Raw genomic sequence first — 21,767 nt, 5'->3', positions numbered from 1 at the left:
CCCCTAGAAATGGTCCTAAGGAAAACAGTAAATGAGGAAGCACCCCATGTGGATAAAAAAAATGGGGTTCTATGCAAAGTAACCTCACAGGGTGATCTGATCATAAATTCTTAACTAGGCAGGTCATGGTGGGTAGTCACACCCCAAGCAGATAACTTTTTAGTAAAAGGTTTATCTTTGCCTTAAGCAAGCCCTGTCCATTATTTCTGTGCATCTCTTTTAATACACCTTTGAAATAACCATCCTCGAGAGAGCACATAATCTTGTTAACTATTCTGTAATCCAATCCTCACCTTGCTTTCTCCCACCTTCATGTAGTCTTCTTTATGTCCCTTCCTTAATTTCAAATGCATAAAAGGGGCTGCAAAACACTGTTATTCTCCAGAGCATTTGAGATCTTGCTCCCTTGTATATGTCATCAGTTTGGCTCAAGTGAACTCTTACAAAAATTCTCAATAGATTGGACATTTCTTACATCAACATGTCCATAAAAAGTATAGATCATAAATACAATAACAAAATGAAAAATCAGAAGAACTCAACAGCATATGTGAACTGGCAGAACAAAGAATTAGAGAACTTTGAAGATAGATTGATAGAGATTATGAAATCTGAAGAACAGTGAGGAAAAAAAAAGATGAAGAAAAATGAACAGAGCTTCAGAGATCTGTAGGACACCAAAAAGTATATCAAATGTACATGATGGGAGTACCATAAAGAGAGGAGAGCAAGGAGTAGAAAAAAATATTTGAAGACATAATGACTGAAAACTTCCCAAATTTATTGAATAACAAGGACCAACATATCCAGGAAGCTCAACAAACTCCAAGAAGGAAAAATGCAAGGAGATCCAGACACATCACAGTGAAAGTGCTGAAAGTCAAATTATGGGAAAATCTCAAAAGGAGCAAGCGGAAAATAACTAGTCACTTCAAAGAAAAGACTGACAGTTGACCTCTTAGCAAAGACAACAGAAGCCAGAAAACAGGAGAATAACATATGCAAATTGCTCAAAGAAAAAAAAAAACTGTCAACCAAAAATCCTATATCCAGCAAAGCTATCCTTCAAAAATGAATGCAAAATAAAAGACATTCCCAGATAAACAAAACTGATAGACTTTATTGCCAGCCGGCCTGCATTACAAGAAATACTAAAGGAATTCCTTCAGGCTGAAAGCAAGTAACCACAGAAAGTAATTCAAACACACACACACACACGCACGCACACACACACGCACACACGCACGCACACACACACGCGCGCGCACATGTGCAAAAACCCAAAGAGCACCAGTAAAGGTAACTGTGTGATTATAAAAATATGAATGCATATTTTTCTTTCTTAAGTGATTTAAAAATATTATTTAAATATTATTTTTAAAATATTATTTATTTAAAATTATTATTTAAAGTTAGTGTTGGGTCATTGCCAATAACAGCACAAGGGAGGTAGGTGGGAACAAAGCTGTGCTGAGCTAAAGAAATAATTACGGATGGTAAAGTAAAAATTATAACAATGTATTATTGGATCTGTAACATTAATAAATGTAATTGTGTAACAATACCACAAAAAAAGGGGAAAGGAAATAAGAGGAATATAGGACTGTTTCTATATCTCACTAGAACTATCTCACTAGTACAAATCTGAGGTTAATATGTATATAAGCTCAAGAGCAACTACTAAAAATAAACTCAAAAAGATGTAATGAAAAAAATCAAACAAACTTAAACACTGCACTGGAAAATATTCACTTAATAGTAAAAAAAAAAGCAGTAAAGGAAGGGATGCAGAACAAAAAAGAGACAGAGAAAACGAAAGTTAAATGGCATACATAAATTCAACTATATCGACAATTATGTTAAATATGAATGGATTAAACAATCCCATTGAAAGGCAGTGACTGTCAGACTGGATCAAAAAAGAAATGACTTAAGGGGGTGGCTCCATAGTGCAGTGATAAGCACGTCTGCTTTACATGCAGAAGGTCCTGGGTTCGCGCCCCAGGTAGAGCCATGGACCATACCCCAGGTGCACCAGGCCCCTCAGGGTGTGCCAGGCCCTGGGTGCACGTCTAGAGCGTGTGGGAGGAGACATCCCGCCTTCAGAGATCCAGTTAAGGGGAAATAGCACCATCCATAGGTCAGGGGTGAAAGTGGGGGGAGGTATTAAAGAGGGGGAAAAATGACTTAGGTATATGCTATCTTCAAAAGATAAACTTTATAGTCAAAGATAAAAAGAGAATGAAAGTAAAAGGATTTAAGTGATGTATCATGCTAATAACCACAAGAAAGCTGATGTGGCTATATTAATATCAGATAAACAGATTTTAAGACAAAAAAATGTATTAAAGGTAGAAAGTCATTTTATAATGGTGAGAGTCAATTGATCAAGAAGATGTAACAATTATAAAGAATATGCACTTACTAACAGTCCAAAATACACGAAGCAAAAACTAGCAGAAATGAAGACAGAAATAGACAATTCAACAATAATGGTTGGAGACTTCAATATCTCACTTTCAATAATGGACAGAACTAGGCAGCAGAAGACTTAAACACTAAAAACCAACTAGACCTAACAAACTTTTATAGAATGCTACAGAATTTATATTTACTATAGAATATAGAACACTCCACCCAACAGAATATATATTCTTAAGTGTACATGGAACATTCTCTAGGACAGACTATATGCCATGTCATAAAACAAACCTTGAAAAATTTAAAAGCATAGAAATATTATAAAGTACGTTCTCTGATCACAAGGGAATGAAATTATAAATTGATAATAGAAAAAAATTTGAGAAACTCACAAAAATGTGGAAATTAAACAACATACTCCTAAATAACATGGATAAAAGAAACCGAAAGGAAAATCAGAAAATATTCTGAAACAAATGAAGACACAACATACCAAAACCTATGGATGTAACTAAGGCAGTATTTAGAGGGAAATTTATAGTAGTAAATGCCCGTGTTAAGAAAGAATTAAAGATCTTAGGTCAATAACCTATCCCTTGCAATTGCAAGTGACCAAGATAAGCCAAAATAATCTTGAAAAATAAATACAAAGTAGGAAGACTCAATCTTCCCCATTTCAAAACATACTACAAAGCAACAGTAATCAAGACAGCGTGGTATTTATAAAATAACTATATAAATAAATACAGAGGCGAGAAATAAAACCATGTGCCAACTGATTTTCAACAAGGGTACCAAGACCATTTAATGGGGGAAACCAAAGTCTTTTCAACAAATGGTGCTGAGACAACTAGGTAGCCACATGCAAAAGAATGAATTTGAACTCTTACATCACATTCTATACAAAAATTAACTCAAAATGGGTCTAAGACCTAAATGTAAGGACTAAACTGTAAAATTCTTAGAAGCAAACATAAATCTTCATAACCCTGGATTTGGGTAAGGATTTTTAGGTATTACACCAAAAGCGTAAGCTACAAAAGATAATTTGGACTTTTCATCAAAATTAAACAGTTTAGCCTCAATGGACACCATTAAGAAAGTGAAAAGACAAAGGACTATGTCAAGAATATATAAAATTCTTACAGCTCAATGATAAAAAAACAAATAACTCAATTAAAAAATGGGCCAAGGATCTGAAGAGCCCTTTCTTCAAGGAAGATATACCACATGTTCAATACATACATTAAAAGATGTATGTATTGACATCATTAGTCATTAGAGAAATGCAAATCATAACCACAAAAAGATACCATTTCACAGCCATTAGCATGACTGCAATCAAAAAGTCAGAATAAGTATCGGTGAGGATGTAAAGAGATGAGAATCCTCATAAACTGGTGGAGAAAATGTAAAATGATCGATGTGGCCATAGTGGAAAACTGTGGCAGTCCCTCAAGCAAGTAAACAGAATTACAATATAACCTAGCAATTGTACTCCTAGGTATAGACAAGAGAAATGAGAACATATGTACACACAAAAACTTTTACACAAATATTTATAGAAACATTATTTATAATACCCCAAAGTGGAAACCCAAATGTCCATCAACTGATGAACTGATGAAAAAAACATGGTGCCATACGATGGAGTATTATTTAACCATAAAAGGAATGAAATACTGACACATGCTGCAACATGGATTAACCTTGAAAACGTTATGCTAAGTGAAAAGAAGCCAGTTACGAAAGACCATATAAAATGTCTAGAATAGGGAAACATTTGGAGACAGAAAGTAGATTAGTAGTTGCCTACGGCAGGGGATGGAAACGAGGGGATGGTGGGTAACAGTTAAAGGGTGTGGTGTTTCTTTTTGAGATGATGAAAATGTTCTAAAATTGACTATAGTGACAGTTGTGCATTATGTGTGAATACACTGAATTGCTTACCTTAAATTACCTGGTATCTGAAGTATATCTCAATAAAGCTGTTTAAAAAATTTAGTCTAGTCCTGGTCTCTAAAATACTTTCATATCAAATACCCAAGACATTACTGAAAGACAGTAAAAGTTTAAAGATAAATTGTGGTTTAAAGATCAAATACCACTAATCAATAATCATGTATACTTCATTCAACCACATTGGTTGTATATACCAACATGTATACAACACATGCCGAGAACACTTTTTTGGTCTTTATCCTGCCTATATTAATTTTTACTACTAAATGTGATTGAGAAAAATTGTCATGGAACATGTAAATGAAAACCCAAAAACCACCACATAAAATGACAGAGATAATAATATTTTATCAATCCAGTTATGTAGGGTTGAAGAGTTCACCGAATAAAAAAAAAATAATAAATTCAGTAGAGCAAGATACTTTCAAGTTTTCTCTTGTAGTTTTTCTGGTATTATTATCTCAAATGCATCTTACCAGAAAAATCTATACTCATAGTCTATACTTATTTCTCTCAAGACTTCAAAAACCAAGTAGAACACTTAAATTTTAAGGTATTCATTAATAAAAAGCCTTTCTCTTTTTGCCTATTTTCATAAGTCAATGTAATAAACTAAACTTCATAAGGATAACAAAACTATTCATTCATTATTAATAAGTTGTTAATTAGTCCTCTATTTTACACCTAAGAATAGTTTGAAGTACCAGGTGTCATAATTTGTAACAGAAATAAGTTTTATAAGTATAATTTTCCTTAAAGGAAAAAAAGTATTACATTCCCAATTACTGCTGCTCACATATTTGAAACCTCAAGTAGGATCTTATAGAGGATTCACGCTACAAATTACAGAACAAGTACTGTATCATAGCAACCCAGCAATACCACTACAGTACACGCTGAGGATGCAAATCCAAGATTCTAATTTAAGAAACTGGCACAGAATATAGGACATGTAGCTTTTTTTGGCAATACCCCTTGAACATTAATAACTAAGAGTCTAAAATCAGCTTTTATTTGAAACTTTAGAGGATCAAACTATTACAGAGTAACAATGGAAACACTTATTAACAAATGATTCACAGCACTGTAACTAAATATGACTTAGCTAAGGTTCTATGATTTCATTAAAACTGAAAATGATGAGGAAAATTATAGACATCACATTTTACGAAATTTAAATACAGGCACCCTGCACGTCTAATGCACAAATATATAGCTTTAAGAAAAACCCTAGAATACTAAAACTTTCAAGAGCAGAAATTGCTTTACTCAATTACTATTCACATGTGAATATATCCACAACTACTGCATTATAGTAGGGTTAAAATATAGTGTTTAATTTTTATTTCAAATGAATTAACTGTTACATTTTGTATTCAAAAACCACTACTGTTAAAGTGGAAAATAACAAGGAATGAAGATGAGCTAATAAGGCATGTTATATAAATTCTTTGGAACATAGAACCTTGGATTTTAGAAAGCAGAATACTGAAAAACAAAGTCTCCTAGGAGAATGGAATATTTGTGTCATCTGCTTTCTTCAATTTCAATATAAAACCTGCTATTCATTAAATAAAACTGGTTTTTAGAAGCATATTTGTTTCTCACTTGGGACTTTTGAGGGAAAAGAAGTATTAAACAGATCTTTATAGATGGGATGGAGGGCTATAGCTATTTTCGGTTTTGATGGCTATGATGAGGTCCCATCTTGCAGCTACCCCTACCTGTAACTCCTAAGAAACACCTACTGTGTTAAGGAAAAGGATTACCTACTTTAACAAGATTTTTCAAGTCTCTAGAGCAGGGCCTAAGGTCTACAAACACTCCACTTTCCTCTACCACTAGACCATAGATGAGATTCAAGGTCGTGGTGGTTAAGGTGGGGAATCCAAGAAGCCTGAAATAAACAAAATATTGTATATATTTCCTGAGATGATGCATTGCTTTAATCAGATTTTCTGAGATCCATGTATAATCTCCCTAAAATGAAATACAAATACTCTTAGAAATTATTTCCTTGCCTTTTAATAAAAGGAATATTCATAATCAAGGTTTAAAATGAATTGATTCAGTATTTCCAGAAATACTTTATTCAGAAACAATTTTAAATTGATTTTCTTTCAGAAATACACTATAATACTCTAGTAAAGTAAAAACAATGGGTTGACAAAACATACATTACATGATCCCACTGACGGGAAAATAAAAGATGATGCTCAAAATTTTAAGACAAGTTTCCTCAGGCTGGAGATTTTTATTTTCTGTCTTTGTAATATTTTTTTTTACTTGTTTTTAACAATGAGTCTATATAAGTTTTTATAAGAATAATTAAGCCATTATAAAAGGAATAGAGTGGTTAAGAATATGACATTTCTCATTGCATAGTCTTTAAATGAAGTTTATTTTAGAAAACCATGAAAACCGAGACTCACTCATGACTCACTGCAAAGTATTGTATCCTAAAATAGTAATTCCTATTCCACAGAAGCTCCTTTTCTAGATCTTGAAAAAAAAAAAAGGAAAAAAAAAAGCACTTCTCAAAATATGTTATGTGTAAGGTCCTCCAGGTGGTCCAAATTAAAAACAGCATATCGAGATACATAAAATACCAAAATCAGTGCCTGAGTATCTGGTAGCTGGTAAAAGTTGGGTTATTTTTACCTTTCCTCCATGAATGACTGAAACTTCCTATGAAGGAAATATGATTGAAAATTAAATGCACCTTAGCTTAAAAGCACTTCATTGTTATATGTGCTACTTTATTTCCACTTTGGAGTTAGATTTAAACTGGTTCATTCACTAGAAGCGCAAATGTATGTTAAAAACTACTTTAAAGAGATGTCATATTATCTAATTTCAGTTTTTCTGGAGGTTTTAGCAGAATAAAATCAGTAAAGTGACACATGCATTAGCCTAATTGACTTTTATATGCAAGTCTCAGTTATCTTGCCCCAATTTATTTTCCTTACTTGAATAATGATCAGAAAGGCAGTCCTTATGCTAACATGGCCACAGTTAAGTTTTTTTTCCCCCTGAAAACTGTGTACATAGCTTGTGTAAGAGGAACTGAAATATACCCATCATTTCCAACAGAGGCAAAAATAAGTAATCGGTTCTTGATATTCCATAATTCCTCAAAACCACTAATTCCAGATTATAAACTGAGTAGCTACTCCAAATTATAAATCTAGCTCTGACACGAATTTGCCAAATGATTAAAAGTTCACTTCATCTTGTTTCTTAGTACTCATTCAGAAAACAAATGTTCTCCAATAAGTTTATATTACTTAAAAAGGAGAACAGTACTAAAAGAGACTCCAAAGAAGATTAATGAAGCATTTTTATATCAGAATTTAAAAAATAAAGATTCCCTGCTTTAAAGGTTCTTAGAAAAACCTATGTTCAATACCAGCCTACCTGCCCAGTACCTAAAAGAAATCAGTATCTTGGTAGGCTTTCGATTACAAATGTTTCTCCTTTGTAATGTTAGAAAAAAAAAAAAGTGCTAATTTTGCTTTAGCGCAGACAATACACATCTGTAGTTTAATATTAAAGAGGAAGAATCAATAATCAATTGAGAAGATACTGAGCAATAAATTACCTTTACAAAAAGGTAAAACCTGTTTTGGTTTTCATCAACAAAATGCTAACTTTGGGGCTATATGTAAACATTACTCAGTTATAAATGATTATAAAATTGTGAATGACATAAAATGGTAGTTTTTTAAAAATCAATTTAATAGCTTTTGCTTCATTATTTCATTCAATATACATTATAACCAAGCACTGATTACCTAAATGCTGTGAAGATATGGATTTCAGGTTTTTCCTGCCTTAACTTAAAGGCAGAAAACAACTAAGTAACTTTAACCTTACTCATGCACTTGTCCCAATATATTTTGTGATCCCTCTCCCACATTTATCTGGTGTACACAGACATTCCACTGAACCGAGAATACATAATCCCAATTAGACCAGAAGACCAAGGGACCACCATCCCAAACTATGGACATTTTTTAATAAACAAACTTGAAAATCTTGTAATTAATGTTTAGAAGTAACACATCCCAATATCGATTTGATATTTATACCTAGGTTTCCAAAATACAACTGAATTTTCCCTCTGTATCTCGTTCCTTCTCTAATTTTTTCCTTCTCAGAGGTGGCAGACCCATCTACCCAGTGGTCCAAGCTAAAACACCTGGGAATCGTCCTAGATTATTATCTTTCTCCATTTCCCCGCAAACAATTCATTAACAAGTCCTATATAAGATATGTTTCAAATACATCTCCTCTCCATCTCTACTGCTACCACCCTAGCCTAAGCCACATCACGTCTCACCTAGCCTATTAAAATAACTTAACTGGTCCCCCTCCTAAAAATCTTGTTCTGTCACAATCTATTCTCCACACAGCAGCTAGAGTGATATATTTTTTATTGTCAAATTTCCTGAAAGAGATGTCCATACTTGCTGACTTGGCTTTCACAATTTCCATTCACACCACACCATACAGAAATTTCAAGTCTATCAATCCTCTAAAATGCCTCTCAAGTCACCAATGTTGCCTGAAGACTACCAAACCCAGGGAAACTCAGTTCTTATCTGACTTGTCAACAGCTCCTTTCACTGTTACTAGCTCCCCGCATCACCCCATTTTAAAAGATTCTCTTCCCCTGACTGCCCCATCTCTCCTGTCTGCCTCTGCCACCAACTCAAGCTGTCTCTCTTGCCTCATGGTAACTCCTTTTCCTTTGATCATTAACTAAATGATAGTATTCCTTGCCCTCTTCTCATTATATACATTTTTAGTGGGCAGTTGCTTTTAATGACACCTTTAATCTAAAGACTCCCAAATTATCCCTAGCACAGGTCTTTCTACTTAGCTCCAGACCCAAGTATCTAACTTCTTACTAGACAGCTTCACTTCAGTTTCCCACAGGCACTTCAACATGTCCAACAAAGAACCATTAATTTTCTCCCAAATCCGATCTTCCTCTTTCAATAAAATTGCTATTGTACCTCTTGCTGCAATAAGTTAGAAATGAATGTATCACCACTGATTCTTCCTTCTCACCAAGTCCTGTGATACCACCCCATCCCCATATAGACAAGGCCACCTTCATCTCTTATGTGGATTACTGTGCCAGCATCCTAACTAGTGTTCCTCACTCCCACCTCTACATATGCTTTCACACTGATGTCAGGAATAAATGCAGTACGTGGCATCTAGACTATGACCTAGCTCCTAATTCTTGCTCCAGTCTCTTCTCTAGCCAGTTCTCTATTATAATATTCTCTAGCAAAGCCACAGAGACTGCTGGCAGTTCCCAAAACATGCTGTTCACTTAGCTCTGGGACTACACATACTGTCTTGTAGTGGACTTCCTAGACAGAATCTGTCTTGGCCTAACACCTCTGGCCTTTTATGTACCAGTTTACCTGTCACTTTCTCCAGGACACTTTCTCTGATCTCTACACACACCAAAGCTGGGTTTGTCCCTCACATGCTCCCCTAGCCTCTTACTGCTTACTCTTATAACAGCATTTATCACATTAAACTGCCTGCTTACATGTCTATATTCCCCATCAAGCTAGAAACTCCTAAAGACATTTAATTTCAAAAGAAAAAGCATTCATCATTTTGCTCCCTTTACTAAGTCTACAATGGTTCACCTAAATTTTATGCACTATGGACACAAAAGATAAGTAAATATTTCTGTACTAGATTTCTGAAAGCAAAGTATGTATCTAGTTTCACAAAAGGCAAACAAAATCTTTTTCCTCTGGCTAATTAAAAGAATGGTAGTGCAAGGTTTTTTTTTTTAAAAAGATACATATTCCTATAGAAGTTATAGATTATTTTACTTATGACTTTAACAGATGTTTATCTTCAGAAAAGTCTGAAAAATTATGTTAAAAAACACCCAGTTTACAACCAAAACTGTCTCACCTTTTTCACTTCATCAATTTAGAGGCATGGGATTAACAATGAGTTCAAATAATCATCAACTTCTGGTAATAGCTAAAATTCTAGAATAACCTTTACCAATCAGTGTGAATCAAAGGTAAAACCAATTAAACAGAAAATGTATAATTCTGAAACTGTATTTAAGATTTGGTATTCCTGAACTACAAGTTCTAAGTCCAGTCATTAAAAAAATTCTCGTTTTAGACATATAACATCTTTTTAGCTATTGTCCATGCAGTTTGTTCATTAAGCAAAATCTGAGAGTATGAAAGAGCTTAAAAACCTCAGTCTTTCCTCTCTACGTTAAAGAAAGCTTCGCAAAGGAAATGTCAAGACAGTTATTTATTTAGAACAAGAGTGAAACTGATTACCAATGGAGGCTAATCTAGAGTGATTTCTGTGGTCCCATTCGGCACTGGAAGGCTCAACTAACTATAACATCACACTAAGGTTATAGTAGGTGCAATTAGCATCACGATTCCAGTAGGAGGAGTGTGTTCCCAAGAAATTCTTTGCCTTCAGGATGGAAGTTAGAAATAAGTTCTCTGAATTTTACCACGCAAGCCTATCATACTCAGCAAACTACCTCCAACTTCCCCCCTCCAAAATCATTAGGTTTCTTTAGGAAATCTAAATTAAAATTGCAGGATTTCTAAAATTCATCATTACTCTCTCCAAATGTTCAGATAAACAAATTCCTTCAGGGAAGAGTTCAAAAAGATACACATAAAAAGTAGGTTTGAAACTGCTTATTACTCAATATCCTGCTCAGACAAGTAGAGTTTATTTTGTATAAACTTGGCCTGTCATGTAAAACTCTTTCAGCAAAGCATTTAGGTTCCCTGTTACATAATAATGTACTAATATTATATATTTAAAATCTGCTCCTTTCATCTCCTTCAAGGACATCCTTATAAAGACTGCACCTCAAATTTAGAAATTACTACAAACTAAGTCAGTTTATTCAATGTGTATATACACATGTCCACATCTGGAAGTCATTCTAGTACTATTATTTTTCCACACAAACCTTACACAATACCTTTCCTACCAAGAACTCAATCAATGTTACATGTCACTTACACCAGTCATTTGTAAGCACAAAATACAAGAGCAAACGATTCTGTCTTAAACCTACATTTGCTCTTTACTATTGTAGTATTAAAAATGCAGAATTTATTTACATTAATATCTTGAACCAGATTTAGGCAGAAATATATTAAAACAACAAACAAAACAGAAGAGAACCAATCTGCAGTTAGCATCGAACATCACTGAAAGAAGTACAATCAATAACTGAGCGAGGGGAGGGGTAGTCGAGAGAGGACCAGAAGACAACCAACAGGTAATTTCTTCATTAAAAAAAGTGATTCTATCCACATGAATACAACTTATTATGCACAGAATACAGTGTTTAGTACCATAATGGGCTGTGAAAACAGATGACTTCTGCTTTAACAAAAACTTTACCATTTTATTCTAGAGAGAACATATCACTAACAACTGAACACTAACTCCAACAAATCAACAAATACAAGAATTATTTAAATTGGTTAGTAGAAAGGCCAAAGACAAAATAGGGATATGGAATATAAGTGGCTCCAGGTCCTTGCTGCCATAACTTCAATAAAAAGCTGTGGTCAAGATTAAGATGATAGTGAAAATATTCTGGAGAAAAACATTTCTTGTAATAAATAAATATAAGGCATGATCAAAAATACAGTTAAGTTCAAGAATAGTTCATTTAATACTTAATAGTCAACATAAAGAGTTGTAATAATAGTTCTAAATCTTCAAGAAGCAAAACAATGCTTTGAGCATATAGCGAATATCAGTTTTATACTCCAAAGTGGTTGGAATCATCACATTACCCTGAATGGGATTAAAATTAGGCAAACTTCTATCCTATGTTCTCCTTTTACTTCGCAGCTCAGCAACAGCTCCCAAAATCAAAAAGACCACCTAGTATCAAATGACAGTGGTTGAGTTTTATGATAACTACAGCAAAATCCAATAGATAGAATCATCTCATCATACCTAAACCTCCAGAATCTTGGACAGCACTATCCCCTTCAGGAAAGCAGCTGATTAGCCACAGGGGGCAGCAAAGTTAAGAGAGAGAGTTAGAAGTAAATAGCGGGAGGTGAAGTGAGGGCAGGAAATGTTAATAGGCTGGGTAATGAGCCATGAGTATCAGAGAGAAAAGGGCAAAGTCTCAATTAATGAATTAAATCAATAGACAGATAATGCTAAACTAGTGATTCTCAACACTGGCTGCACAATAGAATCACTCCATGAGCTTTTAAAAATACAAATGCCTGGATCCTACCTTAGATCAATTAATTTAGACTCTTTTGAGGGTGGGAGCCAGGCATTTGATATTTTTTATAAGGCTCTCCAAGTGTACAGCCAGAGTTGAGAACCAGCGTGCTCAACCCATAAAAATAAAAAGTAAGCTAGTCTCTATCCCCAGCTTTTTACAATTTAAAAAGTTTAAAAAATAAAGCACAAAAATCTATTTTCCAAATGTATTCTTTTTGTTGATAAACCTGTCTCTGTCATCCAAAGAGGAACAATAACTCATTATGGACTAATTCATTTTTGATTTTATCAAGGGAAAATGTTATTCTTACAAGTAAAAATTAAGTTCAAAAGGGTGTTAAATAGCCCGGTGAATCATCAATGATGCAGGTAGACAACTCAAGTTCACTATTTACAGGTGGGGCTCTATCTCAATGATCACATTATTTTATTGGATTATCACTTTATTCAATCAGACACTTCCTATAACATCCAAAATTCGATCAAAGATTAGAGGAAGTCATAAAATTGGGGGGTGGGGGAGGGGATTTGACCTTAAATAGGAATTCTGAAGATGCTCAATTGAAAAAATAGAAAAATTTTTTCCTTCATGTGAGGGCCAGCAATGAACCCTATAATTTATCAATTTCTCTAAGAAGCATATCTTGAAAAAGTTTTAAAATTGAAAAATAACTCCTCCAGAAGAAATAACATTACTTCTAGAAAGTAGTCCTAAAATGACTAACATTTTTCTTAACATATTCAGAAAAGAGAATTTCAACTCTCCTTTAGTGCCATCTCAATTACGAAAGAGGATCTGAGGTTTAGACAGAATGACATTAACACTGAGAAGATCTACAAACCTTAGAAGTTGAGTAGTGTTTCCCTCACCCAACAAAAGTTAAGAGTTTTGAAACTTTGGATTATGTCAGTGTTCTTGTTCCAGTTACCCTAAAAGACCACACACCTCAAGATAAAAAAAAATTTTTTTTTCCCTTAAGCTAAGCAAGGCTCTTCAAATCAACACCATTACTGGCCTCCGTATTTCCAGTGGAACCCAGTCTCTAAGAAAATACCAACAAAGAATCTGAGTGATACTTGGGAAGTTCTTCACCTCATCTGAAGGGGGCTTCAGTAAATAACAGAACAGTTTCATTGTTCTGTTATTTACTGGCTATCTCCTTTGAAAAATGCAATTTCTACACAATAAATTCTATATTGTGTAGAAATTGGTAAGAACTTCTGACTACAGCTTTTAATACATGAAAGAGTATGACTACCCTATTTCCACTTCCACACTTAAATTGAAAAATATTACAGCTTCACATCACTTCACACAAACCATATCTGAAAACATTATAAATGAAATTATACTTTAAGAACACTAGGAAAGTTTACTATTTATATGAATCCTTCATTTAAAAAATATTTTTAATCTGGATTTTCAAACATCAAAGAGAATGGAAGCTAACATTCTCTGACTGCCTATTTCTATGCACTTTAATTACATTATTTCACTTAATCCCCACAATCCTAGGGAGATAGAAGGTATTATCCCCATTTTACAGATAAGGAAGACAACTCAGAAAAATTAAAAATTTGTCTTTGACCAAGGATTGACCCCAATGATCCAACTCTATCATACTATGTCAAATTTTCATAAAGTAGGTTAACAGCAAAAATACTGAAATCTTTTGATGCGTAGCAGCGTCAGCTGTGTAACACCATTCAGACAAATAATCACAGGCCTGAAACTAAGCTGTTTAAGCATCAACTTTCTCATGCATAAAATGGGAATAATATTAGTCTTGCAAATACTGGGATGACCCAATGAAATATGTTTGTAAAAATACACTGAGCTGTGGACTATCACACAATAGTAGGTGTGAAACAGTGGTATGAAAAAGCAAGGGATATCAGGGATTAGGAATTATACACCTTCACCTCTGGACTGTTTCACTTGTTATGAGCAACACTGTTTTTATAGCAAAAAATAAAGTGTATAATAATTTGTAAATGCTACATATTATATAAATGTTAAGGCATCTACAACTTTACCAAACCAATCCTTCAGAGACTTAAAATAGGTTAAACAGATTGAAAAACTGCCTACTGTGAATAAGAATTTTTTTTAAAGTTAAGTTTCCTAACTCTTGGTTATCAGAAGTTTAAGGTAGAAAAATTAAGTCCTATACTAACAAAAATTTAAATACAGAAAAGGTGATTGATAAGATGCACCTACTTTTGTTTTCTAGAACCTTGTTTTCAGAGGTGCTTATAAAATTAACATAAGAAATTTCTGGGAAATAGATTTTTGTACTTTTTTAAACTTAACTTTTTAACTTGTAAAAAGCTGGGGACAGAGACTAACTTATTTTTATTTTTATGGGTTTAGCACGCTGGTTCTCAAACCTGGCTATGCACTTGGAGAGCTTTATAAGAATATCAAATGCCTGGCTCCCACTCTGAAGAGAGTCTAAATTAATTGGTCTAAGGAAGGATCCAGGCATTTGTATTATTAAGACACTAAAAAAGTGTTTTGAAAAAAAATTAAGCTATACAATTATGACATTAATTTTCAAGACCCACATAACAGTTTCTCATTTTTAAAAACTTCTATTAACAAGGCTTCTTTATTAAATACTTTCTATAACAAAACAGAATTTACTCTGAACATTTTCGCCATTAAAATCCTACAACCCACTTACTGAAAGATTTTGCACAAATAAACTTCTTATGGATGAAAAAGTTGGATTATTTTGTTAATCCTTACCCATAGCATGCTTTGAGAAAAACAGCGGGCACCTTTCCAGTTTAGATCCATGTGGACAAAGTGTAACATAAGCAGATTGGTATAAACACTTGAAAGATCTTGGATGCCCACAGATATCTGAATCACTCCACAGTAAGATTGTATTTCAGAGCAGGAAGAAAAATTCTGTTTCATACACATACTAAAGGACTTTCCACTGGTTTCTGTTAATGCCGCAAATGGAAAAAACTACTACCGACAGAAAAAGCACACAACACTGGTATCAAGTACACTGCCAAAGTACCAAGTGAAGGAACTGAATTTTTTTTTTTTTTTTTAATCACTTTTCAAGCATTTTGGCATCTGGAGTAATAGTAGTTTTTCCTATTAGTGAGTAATACGAATAAGGATCATTTTCCTCAATTAAATTTGCAAAAATTTATCTTGAAAACATAACATTCCTTATAAAATTATATTTTTCATGTAAGATACATAGAACTAATCTAAAGCTCCACTTTTCTTTTTTCTCTACTAGTGACTAAAACACTAAATAAAACATTCAATGGTACCTTCAACTTGTTGAGTTATATACCACATAACTTAGATGATTACTGACTGCAAATTTTTGCCAGGCTTTTAAAAACAAAATGCATTAAAGCTGCATCTCCTGGCTTGAAACAACCATGTTTAATAGTCAATTATTTGTATTAAATAAAAGTATTAATAAGGACAATACCAAGGAACCACAATACCTACTGAAAAGCAAATTAAATAAATGAAAAACAACAGCACCAAACCTTCAAATCATAAATATAATTTGACAATTTAATGAAAAAAAAAAAAAAATATATAAAAATAACTATGATGTTGTAATTACGTTTAAAATTTTAAATCCATGAATAGCAAGTTAATGTTCTAACAGGTAAGATGATATTCTTTTATAGCTATGACATCACTCAAGAATTAAAGTCTTGGCAATGCCTACCACTGTGGTTTACCATTGATTACAATACATACATTTTAACACTTTTTATGTGCTAAAATGCAAATGATAAATGCAATAACTCTGGCTACACATATCTTAACTAAAATCTTTAAAAAGCCAGTTTGATTCTGGCTATGAGATGTTCTTGATTTAGAAGCACCCCAAGAGGCAGGGCCATGTAGGGTCTGAATGGGGTTCCAGAGCTATTGAAGGTCAACTGTGATTTGATCTGGGGTTTTCTTTAGACTGCTAGCCAAACTAAGGCTGGATTCATAGGCCCAAAGACAAATCAGAAAGACTGGCTTGAAGAGGATGAAATGGATAGAAAATTCTGAACATTTATCTATTTTAGTATAAACCTTTAATTTCCTAGCCTTGCAAAACAGATAATCTAGATTTCTATCAGGTTTCTGTGGTCGAAAAACTGTTTTAAATGTCTAGGAGCATTATCATCTTGTTCCGTGATGATTTTGATCTCATGAAAAACAGACATTAAAAGGTAGTAATTCACAAAGAATTACCTAGAACACCAGGAAACAATTTTTTTTTTAAAATCCTTTAAACTGAGTGGGAAAAGTGAGTCAAAAGGAGCACCAAGTACTCCTGCAAGGCATTAGGCACGGATACCAATTTCAAGTACTATACAAACCTACAAAGTCCCTGGAATCACTGGTTGGCGAACTAAGTTCTCATTCCATTGCAAACTAACACTACCTACTCCTCTATACGTCTCCAAATTTACCGTGTGTATTTTCTCAAACCACGTATTTTAAATCTTTCCAATCTCTGGGCCAAAGAATAATATTTAAACCTAACGGCCCAGTTAGGAAGGCACTACACTGATCAGGTTCTTAGGCTTTTTCTTTATACATAAATCTAAAGGCCAAGTAACTCTTAACCACTGTTTTTGCATTAGGATTCTGGTCTGTATGACTCTTAAGAACAATGGCAGGGAGTTGAGGAGAAGGTGGGTGCGGATACTTATAACTGGAAAAGTAAAGGACTAGCTAAGACTATCGGAAAAGAGCGGGTAGGTCTCAGAAAAGTGAAGGTGGGAAGGGAAGACAGGTTAAAGCAATATGAAAAAGACAAGCCTGGGGGAAGAGGGAAGAACTATTTCGCGGGACGCACGAGGAACGTTCCAATCGCACGGGCAGGTGAGCGAGCGCACAGGTGGGTAAGGTGGTTGTCCTCCACTCAGATGGAAAGAGTTAAGGGGAATCAGGAGGAGAAGAAAAGCAGCAAGACTCTTAATTTAAAACCTGTTGGAATCAAAGGCGGAGGCGGCGCCAAGGCATCTTGAAGAACGCGACTCGCACTACGAGCCCCAGCTAGGCAAAAAAAGAGCCCCAGGAGGAAATGGCTCTGCGGGCGCGTGCTGAGCCCCTGCGCTCGCTGCCCCGGCTGCGCCCTCGGAGGTTACCTTTGAGCTGGGGCAAGGGGTGCAGCTCCGCCTGGCTGCCCTGGCTGCGGAATTGCGACGAGCCCTGGGAGCGCTTCTGCCTCTGCGCCTTGCGCACCGATTTCCGGGTGAAGCCGTCCACTTTCTCCGAGGCCGAGATGGCGGCGCTGGCAGCCCCCGGCGGCGGCGACGACGACGACATCTCCGCGGCCCTGGCGCTTGGCAGCTCCCGCTGCTGCTTGCACAAAACGGGCAGCGGCAGGAGGAGGAGGCAGGGGAGAGGCGCCGAGCGCTCGCGCCCCTCCGCCCCGTCCCCCGGGCCACACCACCCTCCTGCTCCCGGGCACCGCCGACCTTCTCGCCGCCCGCCAACGCCTCACGGCAGCATCTCAGTGCCGGAGGTTCCTGGTCCCCGCTGCGCGGCGGGCTCCCGGAGGCAAGGGCGGGGGCGGAGGGGGGTGAAGAAGTTGTTGACTCCGGGCGCCGAGGGCGGGTGGAAGGGAGCCTGAAGTTTAGACAACTGGGGCGAAGGCGCTGGGGCGCGGACGCCGAGCGCGCCTCTCGTCCCTTCAGCCCAGGTCGCCAGCCGGCCGGCCGGCCAGCACCTCACTGGCCGCTGCCAGCGCAGCCCTCCCTGCTGGGAGTCTCCTCCCGAGATAGAGCCATCGCGGGTCCCCTTCGAGCCGCCGCCACCGCCGCGGTGCTCGCTATTCTGTCAGCGCCGGCCCCTCATCTCCCGGGGCGGTGACCCGCCGCCCCGCTCTGGGCGCGCACACACGCGCCCCTTACTGCGCGGAGGGGTCCGCGCCCCCTCCCCCACGCGCCCTTCCGCCGTCCACGGAGGAGCCCCGTGAGCGTCCGCTACAACTTGAGAAGGTGGTGGGCACGCGCAAGTCGGGAATGTGTGTGCGTGCGCGCGCCGGGGCGTGCGGCCCGGGGGAGGGGCCTCGCGGGGGGTGGGGAGGGAGGAGATTGACAACTTCCGCGGGGTCCCGCCAGCCTCTCGGAGGCTCGGGAGGGAGCAGGGAGTGGGAAGGCATGCCAGCTCCCTCAGCCAATCGCATAGCTAAGCGGCAGGAACGCGGTGAGGCATGGTCTCCTAGACGGTGTTTGAAACTGGGAGGTAAGGCAGAAAAGTGGGGCGTGGTTGTGTGACGGACTTCGGTCCCAACCAATCGTAAGCGAATACGGCGATCAGCGCCGCTTGCGTCACAACAGTGCAATCAATTTTCTTGGAAGGGAGGGGAAGTGCCCCTCCACCAGAGAGCACATTTGCACGCCTGCGCAACCAGTCCAAGCAATAATTGCTATCCTGACAGCCTTTAAAGGAGACTAGAAAACTAGAGGGGATAGTTTAGGGGGCAAAATAGAATGCCCTTCCCTTCTCTCTTCTCTTTGCTGGCCAATGAGGAACTGAAGCGACTGGTGGGGCGCTTGAGGGCTGGGGCGGGAAAGAGGGCCAGGTGGTACGTCACTGAAAAGAGGCGGAGCAAATGTAGGGTGGGGAAACCAGCAGTGTGATTGACAGGTGAAGGAGCCTCGGGGAAAGCGATAGTGAACTCGTCCAATCAGAGCGAGGTACTGGACTCCTGGGCGGGCCTTGGAGCCTCACTGGCCCTAATCCGCGTAATTGGTACTTGCAACGTAAATTTGTAGCTCACAAGAGGCTCAGGCGTCGCTATTCCTGAGAACTGTTTTCGAGCCAGGTTTGAGGAATTTAGCATCTGCTACTTAGTAGATTTCTCCAAGTCTACACCCTCCAAGAAGAGGTTTCTCATTTCAACTGAGTGCTCCTCTAATTTTCACCCCTTCTTCAGCCAAAGCCTCCAACTGCTCCAACAGAACGAATACAAATTTGAAGATGAGTGGTTTGTAGTTTAGGGGCTTGCCATTTATTCTTACTGGAATCTCTTCCTTAGAGCTTGCGTCTAGATTTCAAACTTCTTAAGGTCATCTAGTTTGAGGGGTGGGGGGGTGGCGGCGCGCGCATGTACGCGCAGTGTTTTCCGTTTAATGATGCTTAATAAAAATAATTGAGCTGATGTGTTATATGAGAAGTAACGCAAAGGGAACAAATACTCTCTCTACCCTGTTATAAGAAAGTACTAAACAAAATTCAGAAATTGATTTGTCATTCACATAAAAATGGTTAAACACTTGCAGAGTAGGAGTATAAAAATTATTAAGCCTAAATTTAAGCCTAGAAAATAAAAGTAAATAAATGAGCTGATCACCCTGTCTGACCCCTTTGACTTTGCAGTTTTGCACTGGTGGACCCAAATCTCCCTCTCTGGGGAGCTCCAAACCTTTTCCATTCAACATAATTAAAATAGCTGTCATATATTTAAGCAAAACTACCTGATACACATGCATAGAAGATTCCAACTTTGAGTAGAAAGTTGGATTCTAGATCTAGAACCAAACTTACTACCTTAAAATAGTTCCTCAGATTCACTGAGTGGTGAAGTTGTCCACAGTCCTCCCAGTCAAGTTGATTGGTACCTCAGCAGCATCTTTGACACCTTTCTCATCCAGTCAGGTTCCAAAACATGTCAATCTGCCATCACAAACGTTCAGACCAGGCCTCCTTCATAATTTGCATAACCAAACACCAAACGAAGTTCAGGCCTTTCAACCTTATTGCCAGATCAGTCTTTAAAAGCGCCACTTTCTATTTTTCCAAAGAAGACATACAGGCACATAAAAAGATGTTTAACATCATCGATTATTAGAGAAATGCAAAACAAAACCATAATGAGATACCACCTCACATCTGTTAGCATGGCTATCATCAAAACGACAAGAAACAAGTGCTAGAGAGAATGCAGAGTAAAAAGAAGCCTGGCACACTGTTGGTAGGAATGTAAATTAGTACAGCTACTATGGAAAACAGTATGGAGATTCCTCAGAAAATTAAGAATAGAACTACCACTTCTGTATGATTTACTTCTAGTTATTTATCTGAATAATTTGAAAACAAACAAACAAAAAACAAAGCCAGAGGCAGACAACAGATTGGTGGTTACCAGAGGGGAGGAGGGTAAAAAGAGAGGGTGAAATGGGTAAAAGGGGGTCAATTGTATGGCGACGGATGGAAACTAGACTCTTGGTGGTGAGCATGATGTGGTATATGCAGATATCAAACTATAATGTTGCACACCTGAAACATGTTATAAACCAATCTCACTTCAATTAAAAATAAATTAGTTTTTAAAACTGCCACTTTTCTTATTCGCACGGTTGAAGAACCACTCGGCACCTATAGTATAGAGTCTAAATTCAAGACTCTCCTCAATCTAACTTCTAGCTATCTATCCAGGCATAAATCCTGCCATATTTACCATATTCCTACACAAACTCTTTGTTCAGTTCAGATACATCATTCCACTTACCGACCCCCTAAAATTAGTTGTTGCTCTTCTTTGACCCTCAGTCTTTACTGTTCCAACATCTTGAAATAATCTGCTTTCCCCCCATCTTGTTGAAACCTATCTTTTTTCCAAATTCCAGCTCCACTCCTATCTTTGATGAAACCATTTATGATAATCTGGCCAAAAGTGTTGACTCCCTTCTTTAGATTCCTATAGCATTCATTATCTACATCACTCAAAGGGCCTGTCATCACATACCACTGGACATGGCACTATGCTCTTTCTCCCTTGAAAGCTGTAAACATCAAGGGAGAAAGAACTCTTATGTTATACCTCTGTATCTCCTACCTAGCCCAGGATTGGCATGCAATACATAATATAGTTCTCAAGAGCAGGGTTTCTGAAAGTGTTGTCATTGGATTGCCTGCATCACAATCCTCTGAGGTGTTATTTAAAATACAGATTCCTGGACCTGACTCAGACACACAGAATCAGAACCTATGGGAAACACACTGAGAAATCTATTTTTAATATGCTCCCTACATCATTCTTTTACACATAGAAGTTTGTGACTACCATTCTCTTGTCATCTGGGTGTTATTA

General features: G+C 37.1%; 1 protein-coding gene across 1 annotated transcript in view; it reads right to left on the bottom strand.

Moving 5' to 3' along the window:
• PPP2R5A (protein phosphatase 2 regulatory subunit B'alpha) overlaps positions 1–18,705 on the bottom strand; it is a 64,652-nt gene extending 45,947 nt beyond the window's left edge. Inside the window, exon 1 of the mRNA XM_006907706.3 lies at positions 17,815–18,705. Within this exon, the coding sequence (XP_006907768.1) occupies positions 17,815–17,995 (181 nt within the window). The 5' untranslated portion in view covers positions 17,996–18,705. The remainder of the gene's footprint in view (positions 1–17,814) is intronic.
• Positions 18,706–21,767: the final 3,062 nt, after the last annotated feature.

The sequence above is a fragment of the Pteropus alecto genome, unplaced genomic scaffold, assembly GCF_000325575.1.
Source record: "Pteropus alecto unplaced genomic scaffold, ASM32557v1 scaffold101, whole genome shotgun sequence".
Taxonomy (NCBI): domain Eukaryota; kingdom Metazoa; phylum Chordata; class Mammalia; order Chiroptera; family Pteropodidae; genus Pteropus; species Pteropus alecto.
The sequence above is the reverse complement of the archived record's forward strand: the minus strand, read 5'-3'. Positions and strand labels throughout refer to the sequence as shown.